The 18603-nt window shown below is 34.3% G+C and overlaps 1 protein-coding gene across 4 annotated transcripts in view; it reads left to right on the forward strand.

The window, feature by feature from the left end:
* The window catches only part of NFAT (NFAT nuclear factor), a 53344-nt gene that overhangs the window by 30033 nt on the left and 4708 nt on the right, over window positions 1-18603 (forward strand). The window contains exons 1-9 of one of the 4 annotated variants that reach the window (XM_068298266.1): window positions 330-888; window positions 4858-4982; window positions 6328-6788; window positions 10466-11206; window positions 12243-12663; window positions 12735-12891; window positions 12957-13204; window positions 13286-13469; window positions 17142-17586. In XM_068298266.1, coding sequence (XP_068154367.1) covers window positions 621-888; window positions 4858-4982; window positions 6328-6788; window positions 10466-11206; window positions 12243-12663; window positions 12735-12891; window positions 12957-13204; window positions 13286-13469; window positions 17142-17149 — 2613 coding nt within the window. In that variant the 5' untranslated portion in view covers window positions 330-620 and the 3' untranslated portion in view covers window positions 17150-17586. Of the gene's footprint in view, window positions 1-329; window positions 889-4857; window positions 4983-6327; window positions 6789-10465; window positions 11207-12242; window positions 12664-12734; window positions 12892-12956; window positions 13205-13285; window positions 13470-17141; window positions 17587-18603 lie in introns of those variants that run through there. The other 3 variants (XM_068298263.1, XM_068298264.1, XM_068298265.1) reach the window with 3 other exon arrangements.

Genomic DNA, 18603 nt, shown 5'->3' on the forward strand with positions numbered 1-18603 from the left:
AATAAACAAAAAGAAAAAACCAATGACGAAAGCAAAGCAAAAAATACAAACAAACATTTTTATTATTATTATAAACAAATAGGCATGCGACAAAAATATATAAGAGTAAAAATTGTTAACGATTTCAAAGTGCTTTCTGTATAAGTTTTTTTTTAAAAGATTTATGTGTGTGTGTGGGTTTTTTTTTAAACAAAACTGAACAACAACAAATATTAAAACAATAAATAATAAATCATACATTAATAACTATCAAACAGATCACAACAACAACAACAACAAAAATGTACAAATCAAATGCAATTTCTGAATGAAATAATCAACAAAACTTTGACAAAATGAAAACTTGCAACAGAAACTCAATGAAGATAATTCAACAAAAACAACAACAACAATAATAAGAAAAGTAAAATGTGCCAAACAAATTAAAACAACAAATGCATCAACTATAATTTAAATTTAACAACAACAAAAACCAACAACTACACCAAAACACTATTATATACATACAAAATAATACAACAAAAAATAATACAAAAACTTTAAACAAAAATTTAACTTCTTAAAGAAGACAACAACAAAAACGTCACAATAAGAAAGCGAATACAAAAATCTGAAACAAAATGCGCTTCACCTACAATCAGTATAAACATTATGAATCTGGTTATCGGATTCCCTCCAAAATGCATAATCTTAATCATCAGAATGGCGGAGGCGGTGGTGGTGGCGGCGGCGGCGGGGTTAACGGAGGGCCCGCTGGCGGTCATCATTATGGTCATTTTCACCACAACAACAACAATAATAATAATAATAATAATAACAACAACAACAATAGTAATTACAATGGCAATATCCATCAAGCCTATCAGCATCATTACAAAAGTAATTTTGGTAAGAATGCAATCAAATCTAATATTAGCTCATTCATTCAAAATAAATATGATCTTTTTGATCTGGCTTATGAAGTTATTCGTGAAGTTTATTCTTAGAGTTTCTTAAATCTTAGTTTCGAATACTTTTCTGTTTTGTGATTTCTATAAAAATCTTCGGAATGAATAGGCTTGAGCTCATTTTCTCTCTCCCCAGCAGACTTTGTTAACCACTCTAGAATTGTAAGGCCATCTCACCTCCACTTTAGCTCTAAAACCAGTTGGGAATTGCAATTGGATGAAGCGAAACAAGAGGCAAGCATGGCTGACAACTTTAAAGTCCATTTATATTTGGGTTTATCAAGTTAATATTCTCTTCTTTTTGGAAATTAGTTACAAAGATGACCTATTTTGAGTCAATCTTTGGAATTCGGCTCATCCTTGAAGAAAAATTATTGAAAATGCTGAAATTTAGAATATAGTTATCCATAAATTGATGATAGCTATGGTAAAGTTTATTGTTTATGCAAAATCTATAATTTGGTGACCCCGACGGCAAAAGTTCCTTTCCATTAACTACGATTTATGTACCAACTTAATAAGAAATCCAAAACTACTAGTCTCAATCTAAATTGTGTCATTTGGCCTGATTTCACACCCATTTTATCACGTCTATAATTGTGCGTAATTTGTCTAGTATGATTTGTTTCAGTACAGTCCTTATGTCTAAACAAAATTTCTCACTTGACCTCGAAAATTTGGTGATATCAATAATTAAAATCGATTACCGATTAAAGGTGTATAAACAAACCAAAAAAAAAAAAAAACAACAAATCTGAGACGGCAAGGCAAAGAAGTAAAGAGGTGGTTATACTTACTATATGTACATACATATATTTAGATGAGTCAATCTACATATGTAGGTGTTGTTGGTCTGCTATTTTTCTCATTTTGTTGTATTCGCTGTTGCCAAGTTTGTGCCTAGAAGCGATAAGATAACTGTCGCCGCCAGTCAAATGATAGCCAACACATAAGAGTTAAGTCAGTAAGTTGTGCCAGGTGTGTGTGTGTGTGTGTAATGAGGTGAGGTGAGGTGAGGCAAGGCAGGGCAAGGTTGCGGTAAGGTGAGGTTTGCTTTGGTTTGGGTTTGGGTTTGGGGGTGAGGTGATCAAACCAAACCCAAACAATACAAATTTCTTTAACTTATTACCAATTAAACCTACCCGAGGGCTAACCAATCAATTGTGCTAGAGAGAAGAGTTATTGATGTGTGATAAATGTTATTACTTCTCAGCCTCACCTCGTCTAGTAGAGTTGATTATTTCTGGTTATTCATAGAGTTCAATCTCTTCTTTGTTTCAAGTTTAATCTTCTCTACTTCTTTTTTGGTAGTGTTTTTGTTTATTGACTATCTACGACTGTCTGTCTGTCTGTCCGTCTGTCTGCCCTTCTCTTCGTCTGTCGTCTGGGAGGCTGCAAAATAATTTAATTATAGAAAACCAACTGGGGTCTGGTGACCTCCTCTTACCGAGTCGTATCCACATCTGTGTTTAACTCTCTTCGCACTGGTGACTGGCATGAAAACGACAACAAGAACAACAACAACAGCAACAACAAACAAAACTTGTTTTCATTTTAATTCGACAATAACAATAACAATTGCAGATTTCGGTCACACAAAAGATCCAAGCAAATAGAATTGAATGAAATGTTTTCGTTTTGTATCTTGTTTTATTTATATATATATTTTTTTGTAAGTCAATTTGTGTGATCCACTCGCTTGGGAATTGCATTAATCACAGTGTAAATTATGAATCTATCCCGATTGGGCATCCTCTCAATCTATCTTGGAGAGGATGTTCAGGTGGGTTGTTTCGATGGATATTCGCCGGGCCCGGTCGCGTTTGGTCAGGTCTAATCGCGCTTCGCACTCAGGTATTTAGAAATGGGCCAGGTAATTCAACAATTTGTTATTGCTTTTCGTTCAGGTAGAGTGCCAAAAGGCAACCAACAGCAGAAGCAGCAGCAACATTCCCAAATATTTGTTTTCTTTCGGGTGGCGGCGGCAGCCATAAAAAGACGAAAAGTTGTAAGGGCAAAATAGTAAAATTTTTGTGTTTCCTACTTGCCTTTGTTGTTTTTCTTGTTTTGTTTTTGTTTGCTTTTGCTTTTTTTCTCTCTTTTTGTTAACATTTATTGCAATGAATTTTCTTGTTCACGCCTATAAATTTGTTTGATTTCGATTTTATTGTCGTTTTATATTGTTATGGATTTTAGCTTTCGTTTTTTCCTTCCTTCCAAGTTTTCGATTTGCTTTTTTCGTGTTTTTTTTGAAAATCTTCATCATCATGGTATATTCAAATAGTTATACTTATTCTATAAGAAGCGGAATTGATCTAAAAGTATTAAAAATTTGAATTTTATTTTCCAATTGCACGACGTTTTGGATATTGAAACGATTCGGCTTAGAGTCTATTTTGTTGAGATGACGTCAATGTTTTGTCGATTGGTTAACAAACAAAATAGATTTGAATTTTGTTAACTTAATTAATTAATAGTTTTGATTGTTCAATTTTCACAACAAACAACAAACTGCCACGCAATATATTGAAAGAATCAAGAATACATACAAAAATACCAAAAATGCGCGGCACTTATAATCTTCTGAAAAACCTGGATCTTAATCTAGACTAGATCTATTCAGTTGAAACGTAAAAAGTTTAAGAAATGTTGTTAGTTGCTTTGGACCTCATGCAATTCGCATTGAGAGAGAGAGAGAGAGAGAGAGGGAGGCCCCAATGAAAAAGAAAGGGAAATGTAAATGAAGAGACTTGGCTTGTTGTGAGGTGATAACAATAAGCACTTCTTCTTCTCTCTCTCTCTCTTTCTATTTCTCTCTGTCTACGACGTTTACTCCTACTCTGTGTGATGATTTTGAGTGCATTGAACTTCTACCAATGAAGCGTCCAGCCAGAACCTCAGATCAGACATGGAGAATATGCGTATGGTCCGGTTCGGTCCAGTCCGGTACGGCTCCAGTCGCAATTTTCTTCGTTGTAGTTTTTGTATTGTTTTTTATTGCTGCATTTTGCAGTTTTATGCGCTCAATTGGTCGCCTCAATTCAATTTCAATTCGCTAGTTGCAAAAAATGCATCCAAGCCAAAGAAGAAGAGCAGGAGGTGGAAGAGGAGGAGGAGTTCGTTTATATTAACATATATATGTATACACACACACATACAGAAAATAAGATGTGTGTTATCTAGAGGCACAACAACAATAACAATAAGAACAAAAACAGCGACAACAATTGATAAGAACCAAACCAAGGCAGTCCACCACTCCAGTTGCCCAGACAACACGAACCCAATCCAAGCCAACCCTCTCAAATATACATTAATGAATGCGTATATACATATTATTTCATTATTATTCTTATTATTATTATTCGTATACATTTTGCTTATATTTGTATTTGCGTTTCTGTATTTATTATTATTTTAATTAAACACAAGCTCTCAGCTGCTTAGTTCTTGTCCCTTGAGTGGGAGCTAGCTTCCAATTTCCTTAACAAACCGAAAATCCATTTCTTTTTTAAGTGTCTACCAACACCAGCATGGGCCAGACCCAACGATTACATAGAAAGATTGTACAATATACGATACATATGTATGTATGCATATACATATTTGTATAGGGGTAAATCCATTGTTGGGATAGGCCAAATATCACGCAACAAAATATATTCTATACATTATTTCCCTTTTATAGTTTTGGCTTCTTTTTTTGTTGTAGTTTTCTCTAATCTACCATAAAAGGGTATAAACCCACAATCTGTAGACATTACATGCAGGATCAGTTAACGATAAGATAGAATTCACTGTAGAATTGGCCAATGTACATATGGATAGCATTATAATGAATTGAATGTTTTGAATAATAATAATCCCATTTATTTATTATCTTTAATTTAATTTACATTGTATTTTGCAGGCATGCGTATGACCATGTCAACCAATTCCACAATGAGTCCGCGGATACATCGAAAGGGCTTTCGCATACCATCGAAAAGACAACCAGGCAAAGGTTTGCCAGGCAAATTGCATACCATAAGTCGGGTAAGTTAAATTTGCAATTAATCAGTGCCAAAATTTATATAACACACAGAAGAAAGCATTTCCGACCCCATAAATAATATATATACATATATCCTTGATTTGGGCGAACTGCCGAGTCAATCTATTCATGTCCATCTATCTGCTATTTGCCGATTGTCTCTCACAATTTGTTAGTTATTCTTATCAAAATAAAGTAACCAATTTTCGTTAATGGCCAAGTTATGTCTAAAAACGTTTTTCACCAAGTTGGCCATAAGCCCGAAGACGACTTTCTTAGTTCCTTTATGTTTCAGCTTATTCAAGAGCACAAATTAATGAACAGAAAAATATTGAAGAAACGGAATCAAATTAACGTGATTGATCATTGACTCTCCTTCCCTTAAGGAACACAGTTAAGTTTGTGTAAATGCAAGAGCTGTAATTAAGGTTAGATTAAGTATACTAATAGATTAGATCGTTTATTTTTGTATAAATGAGAGGGCCGGGGCTAACATCGACCGCGTCAAAGTTTGTTATTCCCTTGCAACTAACAAATACTCTTTCCTTACCTACAAATAGCCCTCAAAGATGTTTCCAAACGATCAGCCTACAATCTTACCATAGCAAATAACGAAATTATTGATCAAAATCACTTCTACCGATCGTTCTTATCGAAGTTATATGATATAGTCATCCGATCTTGATCAAATTTGGCATAGGTGTAATAAACTCACCAATATTAGCTTAGAAAACAACAAAGTTTCTGAGAAAAGTCACTGTTTGTGACTTTGTCGTTTGTATGGCAGCTATATTATATAGTGGTCCGATCCGGCTGAATCCGAGAAGTAGAAACTCTGCAGTATAAAAAAGTCTACATGCAAAGGCTCTGTAGCCCTTACAATCTAGGGAGAGTTTGCTCTGATACAGACAGACGGACGGAAATGGCTATTTAAACTCATCTCGTCGTTCTGATCAAGAATATATATACTTTATATGGTGGAAGATGCTTCCTTCTATGCGTTGCACACTTCTGACCAAAATTATTATACCCTTTTTGCAAGGGTATAAGAAACACACAAAAGTCAAGACCATTTATTTGAAATCACATTGGGATAACTAAAAGTTAATACCTTAAGTTAATTTATAACTACTAAGAAAGAATTACAAAACTGTAAAAGTTTTATAACTGGATTGTTGATCGATTCGAAACCAACTTCCAAAATCGATTTATACAACGAGTTTTCTGCCAAACGTAAAAGTATATAATATATCAAACCTAATCACATCTAGATTTGCCCATGAAAAGTTAAATATTTTGGATTGATTGAGAGATAATTTAATTTTATTTACTTGGCTTTCGCTTCAGACGGGTCCTGGTAAGATGGTGCCTGGAAAGCGAATACCACAACGACCGCATCCGCCGCCCTGTGACAATTCCAATGACAGTGGACTCGGCTTCGAGCAGCACACGGAGATGCGTACAGGAGCAGCAGTTGCTGCCGCACAAGCAGCCGCGGCAGCAGCAGCGGCGGCGGCGGCGGCTGTGGGTGGCGACCCAACTGGCAGCTCCTCCTCCTCATCATCATCATCGTCTGCGTCGTCGTCATCATCATCGTCCACGTCGTCGTCGTCCTCCTCCTCGTCATCGGCCAACAATCAGCGGGCGAACTTGTGCTCCATGAACAGGTCTCTCACTAATACGGTAGCAGCAGCAGCTGCAGCTGCAGCCGCGGCTGTGGCAAGCAACACCCTGCAACAGCATCAACATCAGCAGCATCACCAACAGCAGCAGCAACAGCATTTAATTCGAGCCATACCCGTATCAAGGTGAGTTCTGCACAATAGAAAAAAAAGAAACGAAGCAAGCGAAAATTGATTGGTTCATGGCTAGATTAAGGACACACAAATTTGCATATACACAGAGAGAAAAAACACAAAAAGGCAATAAGAAAAGTGTGTCCATTTAATGCAGTGGCGTAGCTTGTGGGTGCAAATCTTTTTTATGAAGTTTCATCCAGATACGAGTTTTGTGATTGTAAAATGAGTTCTTCTTTCGTGAGAAATCACCTTGTAGAGTCAGTTTTGAGCTTTGTTGAGAATATGCTCAAAATCTGGTTTATGTAAAGTACAACAAAGAAGACAAAACTGATTCAAAAGCAACTAGTCAAAAGAAGCCCTTCCTAAATTACCAAACGAGTCATGTATGATCAGAAAATTTGCTCATTTTAAAAGCAGAAAAAGGAAATCGATTTATAATCTAAAAGATTTGTATATGAACCAAAATTTTATGAAGTACTAAAAATGGGAATTTTTGGATATATTCGTTATCAACAATCTTTTCCATTATCCGCGACGGAACTACCATTCAGTAGTGCTTTATAGGTGGGGAAAACACCTACATACTTCGGGTTCGAACTCGAGAACAACGAAATTGTAGATTTTAGTAAGTCTCCTTTGAGGCACCGACTAGGTCAAGTTTCTATATACATATATATATATGTATATATGTGTAACTTAGAGAACTGAGAAACTTAGTAAGGACTAAACAACATAGTAAGGACTAAGTAGCAAGAACAAAGTACTGAGTAAGTTTCAAGGAAATAGTTCTTAGTTCACTTTATTTTCACTCATTTAACTAGTCTAATAGATTTGAATTAGTTTAGCAGTTGTTTAGCTTTTTTTAATTGAGAGAATTCAAAGTCTTTTAAAAAAGTCAATATTTCTGCATTTGACTTGAGATTATTTAAAAATTGAACTTTAAAAAAGTTGAGTCATTGTATTACAGATTTACAGAACGAAACAGACTTGAATCTTTGACTATAGATTTAAGCTGAATTCTATGATTCTAGAAATGTAATTAAATATACTTTGAAGTAGTTAAATGAGAAGGCTATAGGACTGTCCTCTCCCCGGGCGACTCACACCCGCGCTACGCCACTGATTCAAGTGATAATGAAAAGTTTTTCCCCCATTCAAAGTGTTCCATTTGCTGCTGTTATCATTTTCCATAATAAGAATTTCACCCATCAAATGAGAAGGGCTTTCTTGAGTTACTTTTTTCTCTTGGAGTTATCTTAGTTTTATGAAAAGACTGAGCCATCTTTGCGATCATGTCTATATATGTATGTACATATATAATGTCAAATCTGAGATGTAGATGAAACTTTTTCTCACTGTATTTACATGTACATCGGATAACGACAAGAGATTTAAATTGTTTGTGTATACATATATTTCAATTGGTATTGAATATATTTTAATTTTCTTTTATTATCACCTTTAAACACACACATAGACACACAAACACACACTCACTAGCTTTGTTTTGTGATTAAAAGGGAAGAAGTGTTCGATTGGCCATTCGGGTCACCTGTTTATTAATTTATATTGGTTCTGAGTTGCAGCTAATTTTATTCTGTTGCAACTTCAACTTTTCACACACACTTAAACACACACAAATGCACACACACACACACACATACACAGGCACAAATAAATATCCCCTTATTCGATATTGTTTGATTCTCCCCATTTACACCCACAATTCAGTATTCATTAGCAGTTGGTTACGAAAGGAAGTACAAAAAGGCAAAAGAAAAATTGCAAAAAATAAAACCGCTAGAGAAAGAATATTAAACATAATTATTCATTTAAAATTTAACAAAATAAATATAAAAAATAATAAAGGAATTTCAAAATAAAATTCATTGTGCTTCAACATGTATCGAATGTGAGTGAATTCAAAAAATATTCTATATAGAATATATACATAATTAGTATATAAGAGAAGAGTATATAAGTTTCCCTTTCTGCCACCTGATCTCGTTTAATCATTGCAATTGCCAATTTCTGCGAATTGTGGGTGTGTGTGTGTGTGTGCGTGCGTGTGTGTGATGTCACATGGATTCGAGGCATCAAAACAAAGTGAAAGATATGAATTCGTTTTCCCCTTCAAGACATTCGATATTTGTAACGTTTCTTTTTCAAACATTTTCCTAGAAAATGCAACACAAAAGCTTTGCAAGCTGCAACCAAGTTAAAAAGCAAACACTTGGTACTTCAAATCGATGAGGTAACGACTAGCATATATACTCTATACTCAAATACACTATTAGTTAATGGAACGATCTATTTTGTTGAACTCAAACTCAACGGGAACTTCATCATTTCATCGCCTATTCTTAAAGAATCTTATCGTTAGGTTGGATAAATCGAATACAATTAATTAGTTAGTTAGTTATATTAATTTCTATTTATACTCTAAAACGTCTCGAAAAGTTATCGATAAATGGTACAAAGGTCAAAAGGTTATAGCTGCATCATTTACATTCTATGCGATTATTATCAACAAGTTAATCAAAGGTTTTTAATTGCATTCTCATTGCGTATGTTAACGATTTCAAATAGTCGAGTTCATTTCGTATATGTGTGTGTGTGTGTGTGTGTGTGTGTGTGTTTTTTCGCATCGAAAAGCGATTGGAAAAGATTGGGACAGGTTTTTTTTTGATATTTTTGTAGGTCAGGGTGAATGTGTTTTGCTGTCGTTGTTGTTGTTGTTTCGTTCTTTTATTATTAGCTTAAGAATTTCTTGATATGCATTTGTTAATTGGGATTTGTTCTTGGCTTGTTGTTGTAGTCTTAGTTATTGTTGTTGCTTACTTCAAAAGTCATTACATGACAACAAAAAAAAAAAAAAAGACGCCGCCTGCATTTGAAATGCAATCGCATTGAATATCTTATCAGCTTGTTGTTGGTTTGCTCTTATCTCTGTTTTAGCTACACTTAACAAAAAAACCAATGAATTGAATGAATCAAGTGCCGAAAGTTTAATACGATTTTTGTTAATTTTTCCCAGTGTATTTTTAGCATTTGCCCCATTTCCCTACATCTATGTATTCTTCTTATCTGAATGTCTTGAGTGTGTCAAATTTTTTGCACAAAAAAATGAATATAGGGCGTTATTGAAAATCGGATTTGTTTTTGGGAGTTTTATTAGTAAACAATAATTGAAAATCGTTCGATTTGTTATTGTTATTAGTCCTAATTGAACAAAAGTAACTCATAGATTGCCCCTCGCCTTAGCCAAAAACATTTACATACATTTAATTCATATTTAATCTAGAGTGTGATTGTTATGAATGAGAGAAAGAGAGAGAATAATGACAAAAGAAAAACAAAAATATATTTTTTGCACATATAAATAAATCGGGAATAATTCAATTGTTTGCTTAATCTTTAAACTTTATGCATTTATTTTATTTATTTTGTTTGCTTTGGTTAAAATTTTGCTAAAAGTTTCGATTCATTTCCATTTACTAAATGGAACAATTGTTTGCTTAAATCAAAAGTTGTAAATGAAAAAATGAAAAAAGGGCAATACACAAGTTGGAAAAGTATTTTCTAAAGAAATCAAAAACAAAATTGTAAAATTGTATTGAAACTAATTGTAATCATCTGTATCTATTTTTGTATGTATTGTGCATATTGTTATATCATACACTTAGATCGCGGCATGCCAAGAAAATGACAACTTCATCTGGTTGCAAGAGCAACTGCAGCATCAGTAGCGGCAGCAGCAGCAACCACAGCAGCCACAGCAATTATCTGGATGACCTAGATGTGGCCTCATCGTCGGCATCATCTTCGGAGGATTCGCACTCATGTTCGTTAATATTCAGCAACTTGGATGAGGACACAGGCTTTGGCAATGATAATACCAATCCCAATGCCAATTCAAATTCCAATTCAATATCAACAACAACGGCAACAAAAGCAAATCAAAGCGTTGGTCTTGATCTTTTTGGCGGCGTCTTTAATGCAACCATGAGCCATAAGGCTGCCGAAGTTGCCGCTGTTGCAGCAACTGCAACGGCCTTTGCTGTTCAACAGCATCAGCAACAACAACAGCAGCAGCAGCAGCAGCACCAGCAACAACAGCAGCAGCAACAACAGCAACAACAACAACAATTGCAAGGTTTCTCCTATCCCGGCTTACTCTTGGGAGGAGGAGGTTCCGGGTCAAGTGAAGCAGGAAGCAGAACTCTAGGATCTGGTGGTGGCAAATACATTAAACGCAAGAAGCTCGAATGCAACCATGTCGAACTGGACAATGATGATGCCTGCAGTGAGGATGAGTTCATACGAAAGATAGCCAACTCGATGCCACGCCATGAACGGCAGGCGAATCTTGTGGAGAGTGTCAGTCAAACGCCACGCCCCATCGCCGCCCACAGCAATGAGCCAAAGTAAGCAGGGAAGGGGGGTCAGCAACAAAAACCAATTTGATAAAAGCAAACAAACAAAACCATTTCGAAAACTTTAACAAAATTTCAATCCAGTGACAAAAAAAAAACGACAACTAAAAATTCACAAGTTTGAAAGAAAATTTTTAAAAAATTGAACAAATTTTAATATTTTTTTTTTTTCAAGACTCAAATTGGTTTTGCATTTAATGTACTAACAAAAGTTTGTTTAAAATTTTTTTTTACATAAACTTTGTGTTTTTTGAGTGTGCTTTAACTTAATTGCTTAAATTAACAAAAATTTATTAATAATTTTTTTTTTTTTTTTTGTCTAATTTTTATTTTGGTTATTATTTTTTCAACAGTAGAAAAAGCAAAAATTATGCAAATCGCATAAACAAAGCCAAAGTTTTGTAAACAATATTTAGTAAATTTTTCATTAGTTTTTTTTTTTTTTTTTTGCGAAAAAGAATTTTTATTACAAGAACAATTAACAACTCTGTGTGTGTGTTTTTGTGTATATACATGTGTGTGTGTGTGTGTGTGTGTGTAAACTCAAAAGTCATATATCACATTTACCATTCGTTCATTCGATCTGTTTCATAAAATTCGTTTATTACGTGTGTTTTGTTATCTAAAAACCAAAAAAGAAAAAAAAGTAGAAAAAAAAGAAACATATGTAGTATCTAAAAAAATCTAGACGTTGCCCATAAATCATTGAAAATGCTTCATTTTATATATGTACATATAAATGTATATGGTAGATCAGCTCTATACAAATTCCAAATCTGGTATATGGAAAAACAAAAGAAAAGAATACAAAAAAAAAAGAGCGAAAAAAAGTTCAAAGTATGCCCTTGAAATGGGCAAACCGATTTTTTATGATCCTTAAATAAATATATACACAAACCTCCAAATTCCAAATCCGACTATAGAAAATACAGTTTGAACTTCGGGGGAAACAACATGAGTTTGCCTAACCAAAAGGAACAAAATGAAAATGTATTTCATATAAATTTATATTCTTTTTTCAACACAGATTCATCTCAGCTCGGACAGTGCAACGAGTGGCAAACAAACGTCAACCGCAGACGCCATTGAACAGCGTCGCCAGCTCCAATGATGGACAAGTTCAACTTGAGATAATCTCACAGCCGGAACAGCAGCATCGGGCCAGGTATCAGACGGAAGGTAGTCGCGGAGCAGTCAAGGATCGCAGCGGCAATGGGTTCCCCATTGTCCGTCTTACTGGCTACGACAAGTCGGCCATTCTGCAAGTCTTCATCGGCACCGATATCGGCCGTGTGGCCCCCCACATGTTCTACCAGGCCTGCAAGGTGGCCGGCAAGAACTCAACCCAATGCAATGAGAAGAAAGTAGATGGCACTATGGTCATTGAAATAGATTTTAAACCTGAAACCGATATGACCATCACATGCGATTGCGTTGGCATCTTGAAGGTAAATTTGAGGAACTTTTGTATTACTTCATTGGCACTTGATAATATAATTTGATGTATCTTTTTATAAAGGAACGCAACGTTGATGTGGAGCATCGTTTTCCCGAGCATTTGGCACAGAAGAACAAAAAGAAATCAACACGCTGTCGCATGGTCTTTCGCACTCAATTGACCCGTGCCGATGGCACCACCGAAACACTCCAAGTCTGTTCAAACCCCATCATATGCAGTAAGTGACAAGACAACGATTTTTGATGCTCTTACTGATCAAAGTGTTTCTCGTTTAATTTGAAGCTCAACCTCCCGGTGTGCCAGAGATTTGTAAGAAATCCCTCAACTCATGCCCCGTCGATGGTGGCCTAGAATTGTTTATTATTGGTAAAAACTTTCTAAAGGACACACACGTTGTGTTCCAGGAGACATACGATAGTGTTAATGCCGATGATCCGGCTACTGAGATAGCTGTGCGTCAGCAAATGATTGGGGGTACAGCTGCCCTCTGGGAGCAGAGTGTACAGCCCGATAAGGAGTATTTGCATCAGGTAAACATATCAATCAATCCACATTCATAGAGACAGAGAGAGAGAGAGAGTAATTGAATTCGTATTGTTTTCTCTTTGTAGACGCATCTCATTTGCACGGTGCCACCGTATCTGCATCAGAATCTATTGAAACCAGTGAGCGTTCAAGTGTCAATCATTTCCAGTGGCAAGAAGAGTGAACCGCACAACTTTATCTATACACCAAAGGGTACCTACACAACATTAGCGGCGGCCAGCACGTTAAGTAGCACAATACATTCGCAAGGTATTTATTTGTTAACTATTTCTTATAATCCTTTCATTCACTTACTTACATACAAACTGCATATGATCATTCTTTCACTGAAATGAAAATGAAATGCAAAAAGAAAAAAGAAACCAAAATATTTAGAAGGAACAACAATCCTATAATACACATACACACACACACACACACACACAATTTATATATATACTCCTATTATATATGTATAACTAGAAAACACAAATAAATTAGGGCTTCTTTTTAGTCAAAGTCAAAGTTATTAGGAAATTTTCCTTTTTTTTTTTTTTTTTTTTTTTTTTTTTTGCTGTACCAATTTTCTTTTCTTCTTTTTGCTCATATAAATTAAACAAGAAACAAATTAAGAAAAGGAACAGAATTACTTATTATACAATTATCAATTATTATCTATATAGACATATTAAATAGGCATATATACATATTTAATGAAAACTTCTCTTTCTATTTTGGCCAATGCCACAACAAAAAAAAAAAAAAACAGAAAAGAAAAGATTTATATAATCAAAAATCATTTTCATGCGTTATTCTGACTGTTTTACCCCCCCCTCCTTGCCTTGTCCTCTTCCCTTTCTCCCTCTCTCTCAGTGTTATTTCAATTGATTTATTTCTCTTGTTTTCGCATTTTAACTTTTGTTTGTAACGAACAAAGTTTAATGACGCCTTACAAAAGGCACAGCCAGAGACACACCATGAGACCCTCAAATGTAGGGAGCACGTAGAGCTCTAGACATATGAAATTTGATCATGTAATTAACACGTCTATTGCCAAATCGAAAAAAACACACACACACACACACACAAATACTAAGCAAAACAAAACAAAAAGTTGTTGAAATGCACACAAACACATACACACATACAAATACTATAGCTCCGACTTTGACCTGTAGATATAAAGAGAGTTATGTGAGTTATTTGAAGGCTATAATGAACTTCTGTCAGCTTCTCAGGAGGCGGAAATTGTTAGAAATTTGGCGATACTAAACAATTGCAAGCCATTTATCATTATTTAGATTGCATATTCCATTACAAGAAATAAAAATTAAAGGAATTTCCATTCCACTTTGTTTCTTTTTGTTTTGTATATCTTTCTAAACTCTAGATTTCATAATCTATTATAGAAAAGAGCATTAAGAACTAAGACTTAGCTGTATCATAAGGGATTTCAATGCCAAATTAAGCTTTAGCTATCATTATAAAGTCAAGGGAAAGTAGATTTCACAACCTGTTATAGAAAAAACTGTAAGATCTAGAAGAAAAAGGATTCCAGATCCAGTTTGTTTCATTTTGTGTGATAAATTGTCAAATTTTAAAATCAATGTCATTTCGATAGCATTCATTTGCGTTTCCTAATCAATGTCTTACGAATAGCTCTAATAATTTAAGGAATCGGAAACAAAACGACAATATAAAAGCATTGTTTATTCCAATGTTCCAAAATGGTTGATAAATTACATAGGCCGACATGATTTTTGGCGACGTTACCTTGAGAGGTGTTTTTAACTAATTCGGGTACGCTGATTCTAACTTCATACTTAGTTTTTGTCTATCACGATCAAAGTTTGTGAAATCAGAGGATCTGGTGTTGGAAAATAGGCACCCAAAAGTATACTATAGAAAGTTAGACCATTTTTGTTCACATTTTCAACAGATTCTAGAATATCGTGTGTAAGAAAAGTAGCTCTTGTTTGCAAACATTACTAATAAACAGTTTGTAAAAACGCTTAAGATTACCATTATTCTTTAAAATTCAAAAGCAGACTATTCTTGGAATCCCTAAAAGTAGAACCATAGCCAAAATGTAATGTTTCAAGTATATAATTATGTTTATAATATGAAGATCAAATGGAAGTCATTTTGAATGAATTCAACGCATTTTTTCTAAATCCTGACGTGATGGATAAAAACTAAGTAAAGACCCTTCAATTACTATATGAGACCTATTGAAACCATTTGTCATGACCTTAAAAGTGTCGCCCTTTGTTGCTGTTTGCATGAAATTATTTTCCTAAAGAAGTTCTCATTTCCTCCAAAGAGGAACTTAACTAGGTTTAGGACCAATCATACACATAACTCACATACCCCAAATCCTACCCTAATCGGAGTACTAAACGGAATGAAAAACATTTAATTATTATGTTCTTAAAACACGTTTTGTCTGCTTGCCATTCTTGGTTTTCGTTCTCAGTTTTTTTTTTTTGTTTTTCGATTTACTCATGTTTTCTTCATAAAATTTCCCATACACAGAATAACGCATGAAATATAATAATAACAAACAATCAAATTACAATTATAAGATTAAGTAGGGATAGATCAAAGGACATAAGACAAGAGAAATAGAATATCAATAGAGAAAACAAAAAAAACAAAAAATTAAAATGCCATAAAAGCAAAATAATTTAAGATAATGATAAACAAACACAAAGTTAGATATATTCATAATGATTAATAATGATAATAATAATAATAATGATAATAATAATAATGATAATAATAATAATGATAATAATGATAATAATAATGATAATAATAATATTGATAATAATGAACAAATTCTGATAAAAACACAAAACAAGTAGAAACAAATCGAGCTGGCAATTTGAGTTAGGACATACATATATATATATATACTATAAATCTAGATAGATATATATTCATTTTGACTCTTGTATTTCTGCCAAAGAACAACAAAAAACAACAACTTAAATCAAGAAGAATGGAAAGTGATCAAAACAACTCGGGTAGAATGAATGTCGTTTGATTTAATCTCAAAGTGTTTATCAAGTCAGTTTAGAATTCTTTCGACCAATCGAAATTCAGCGGTCCTCTAAAATTGTTTATTAAATGGATGAACTAGAACTCCGATTCCGATTGGGAGAATAAACTTCTTTGCCTGTTTTTGGATTTGTAGACTGTTGTGAAGGCGTTTGTACTTTTATTATTGTCTGAAATGTGGATTGAACAATTCTATTGATCGATCGGTTCATTCGATCCGATTATTAATCAGCCTGGCCCTTCAAATGGCATTGCTGCTGGAGATCTCTTCGAAAGACTCGAGAAATATTGGGTATATCTTGTGTGTAGATTTTGGTGTCAGTTGTCTAGATCTTTTTTGTGTGCAATTCGATGTGAATGATTGACTGAGTGAGTGAGTGGATGAATGACAATTGAGTGTTTGCGATGAGTGATTGTGCTGCGAGGGTGTGCATTTATCTATCTATCATCTGTATTCGTATTCGTTTCTGCATCTGTTTTGTTCGAATGTAATGCCGAGTTTTCTTGATCACGTTTCCACATAATGACAATAAACAATATAAACTAAATAACTTAAAATGCACATTCACATTGCATATGTGTATGCCTCATTCAGCCAACCAAAATTCAACAAAGATGAAATGACCAACCCAGCTTCTACGAACCCCCCAACAACCAACCAAATAATCAAGAAACAGCAGGATATGAAGAAAAGGGCAACGAATCGAATCGAATCTAGTGTCTAGGCAGGCAACTTTTTTCGCAACACTAAGACAACCAACCTAAAACAACAAAAAAAAAAAAAAATTAATTATTAAAAACAAGCAAAAAAAAAAAAAAAAAAAAAAAATATACATATATATATTTTTACTTTATTCTTCCTCCTTCCCCTTTTCTTAGCAATATAGTGCAAAATTAAGCCAAATTTTTTCCAAAAATCAATCAATTGAAATATAGATATATACAGATACATATATATAAATGTATACGAAACAAATAAACAAAACAACAAAAAACAAAAGATATATAGCAACAAGGCCTTCAGATAAAGTGCCGCAAATTGCCTGGAAAGCAACGAGCAGAATTGATCTTATCGATTCCGATAATGAACGATATTTGCAAACACCACATACTCCTATCCACCACCCCTCATACACATTCTTCACACACAAAACGATGAGAGAGAATGAGAGAGACTGAACCATTAAGAGAGAGAGAGACTGCAACTGCATCCCAGCGATCACACCTCTTCATCTGATGATCATCAAGCCTAGATGAGGAACCCAACCGAACCAGCGACAATCAACTCATCATCAACATGGAAGCTCTACAATCCACCAATTGATTAGGGTACTGGTTAAAAAAAAAAAAAAAAAAAAAAAAAAAACCAATTCATAAAAAAAACAAGAAATATTATTATTGCAATTTGACCCAAACAACATTTTTTTTTTGCCAATTTTCTCGTACCACCCATTTTCTTACATACATACATACATATACATACATACGTCTTTTTTAATTAATAATTATAATATTATCTATTACCCCATACAAAAACACACGCACACACACACATATACCACAAACACATACCTCTCAATATACCGATATGAATTAATTCTTAGATATAGATCCGTTTTCCCCCATACATTAATCATACGCTTCATAAGACCATCTAACATTGAATGGCATTTCATTGCCCCCTCAGGCTAACCCCAAAAAGTATGCAAGCCATTTGAAGCTACTCAAGCGTTCCCATCCCATCGTTCCTATTTAATCAAATATCCTCAGTTTTTGCCTAGAAGGACATCTTCATGTAATTGACATAATCTTTCAACTCAAATTTTTGTGTATTAAAAAAGTAAAACGAATTTTCGTCTTAAAGCAAAAGAAAAACTCATAGTATCAAGATTTTAAAGGGCAACATTTTTTGAGTAATGAATAGAAAAGTGACATCAGTTCATAGCTCTAAACTTTTTACAGTTTTTCAAATTAGATTCCGGATTATCATAACATCAACCCCATCTACATAGTTCATTCATATTGACCTCACTTTGTGCCATTTCATTAATATCCTTTCTAGAGAAATGTACGAAAGACAGAAACCCACGATTTTTTTTGTAGTTGCTGCCCGTCGGGAAAGAAATGAACATTCTTTGAATACCATCGGCCAAGCAGAGGGTGGGGGAAACACACACACACACAAACACACACACATTTACCATATATTACAGCATCCGAATCCCCCACCACCAACCTTCGTCCAGTACAATGAAAAACAAAGCCGGTTAAAGTCCTTAAGTCTCTCCATACATCTAGACATATATAAAATTTTGCAGCCAAACCAAATTAGATTTAGACT

Source organism: Drosophila tropicalis, unplaced genomic scaffold (genome assembly GCF_018151085.1).
Source record: "Drosophila tropicalis isolate 14030-0801.00 unplaced genomic scaffold, ASM1815108v1 contig_867, whole genome shotgun sequence".
Taxonomy (NCBI): Eukaryota; Metazoa; Arthropoda; class Insecta; order Diptera; family Drosophilidae; genus Drosophila; species Drosophila tropicalis.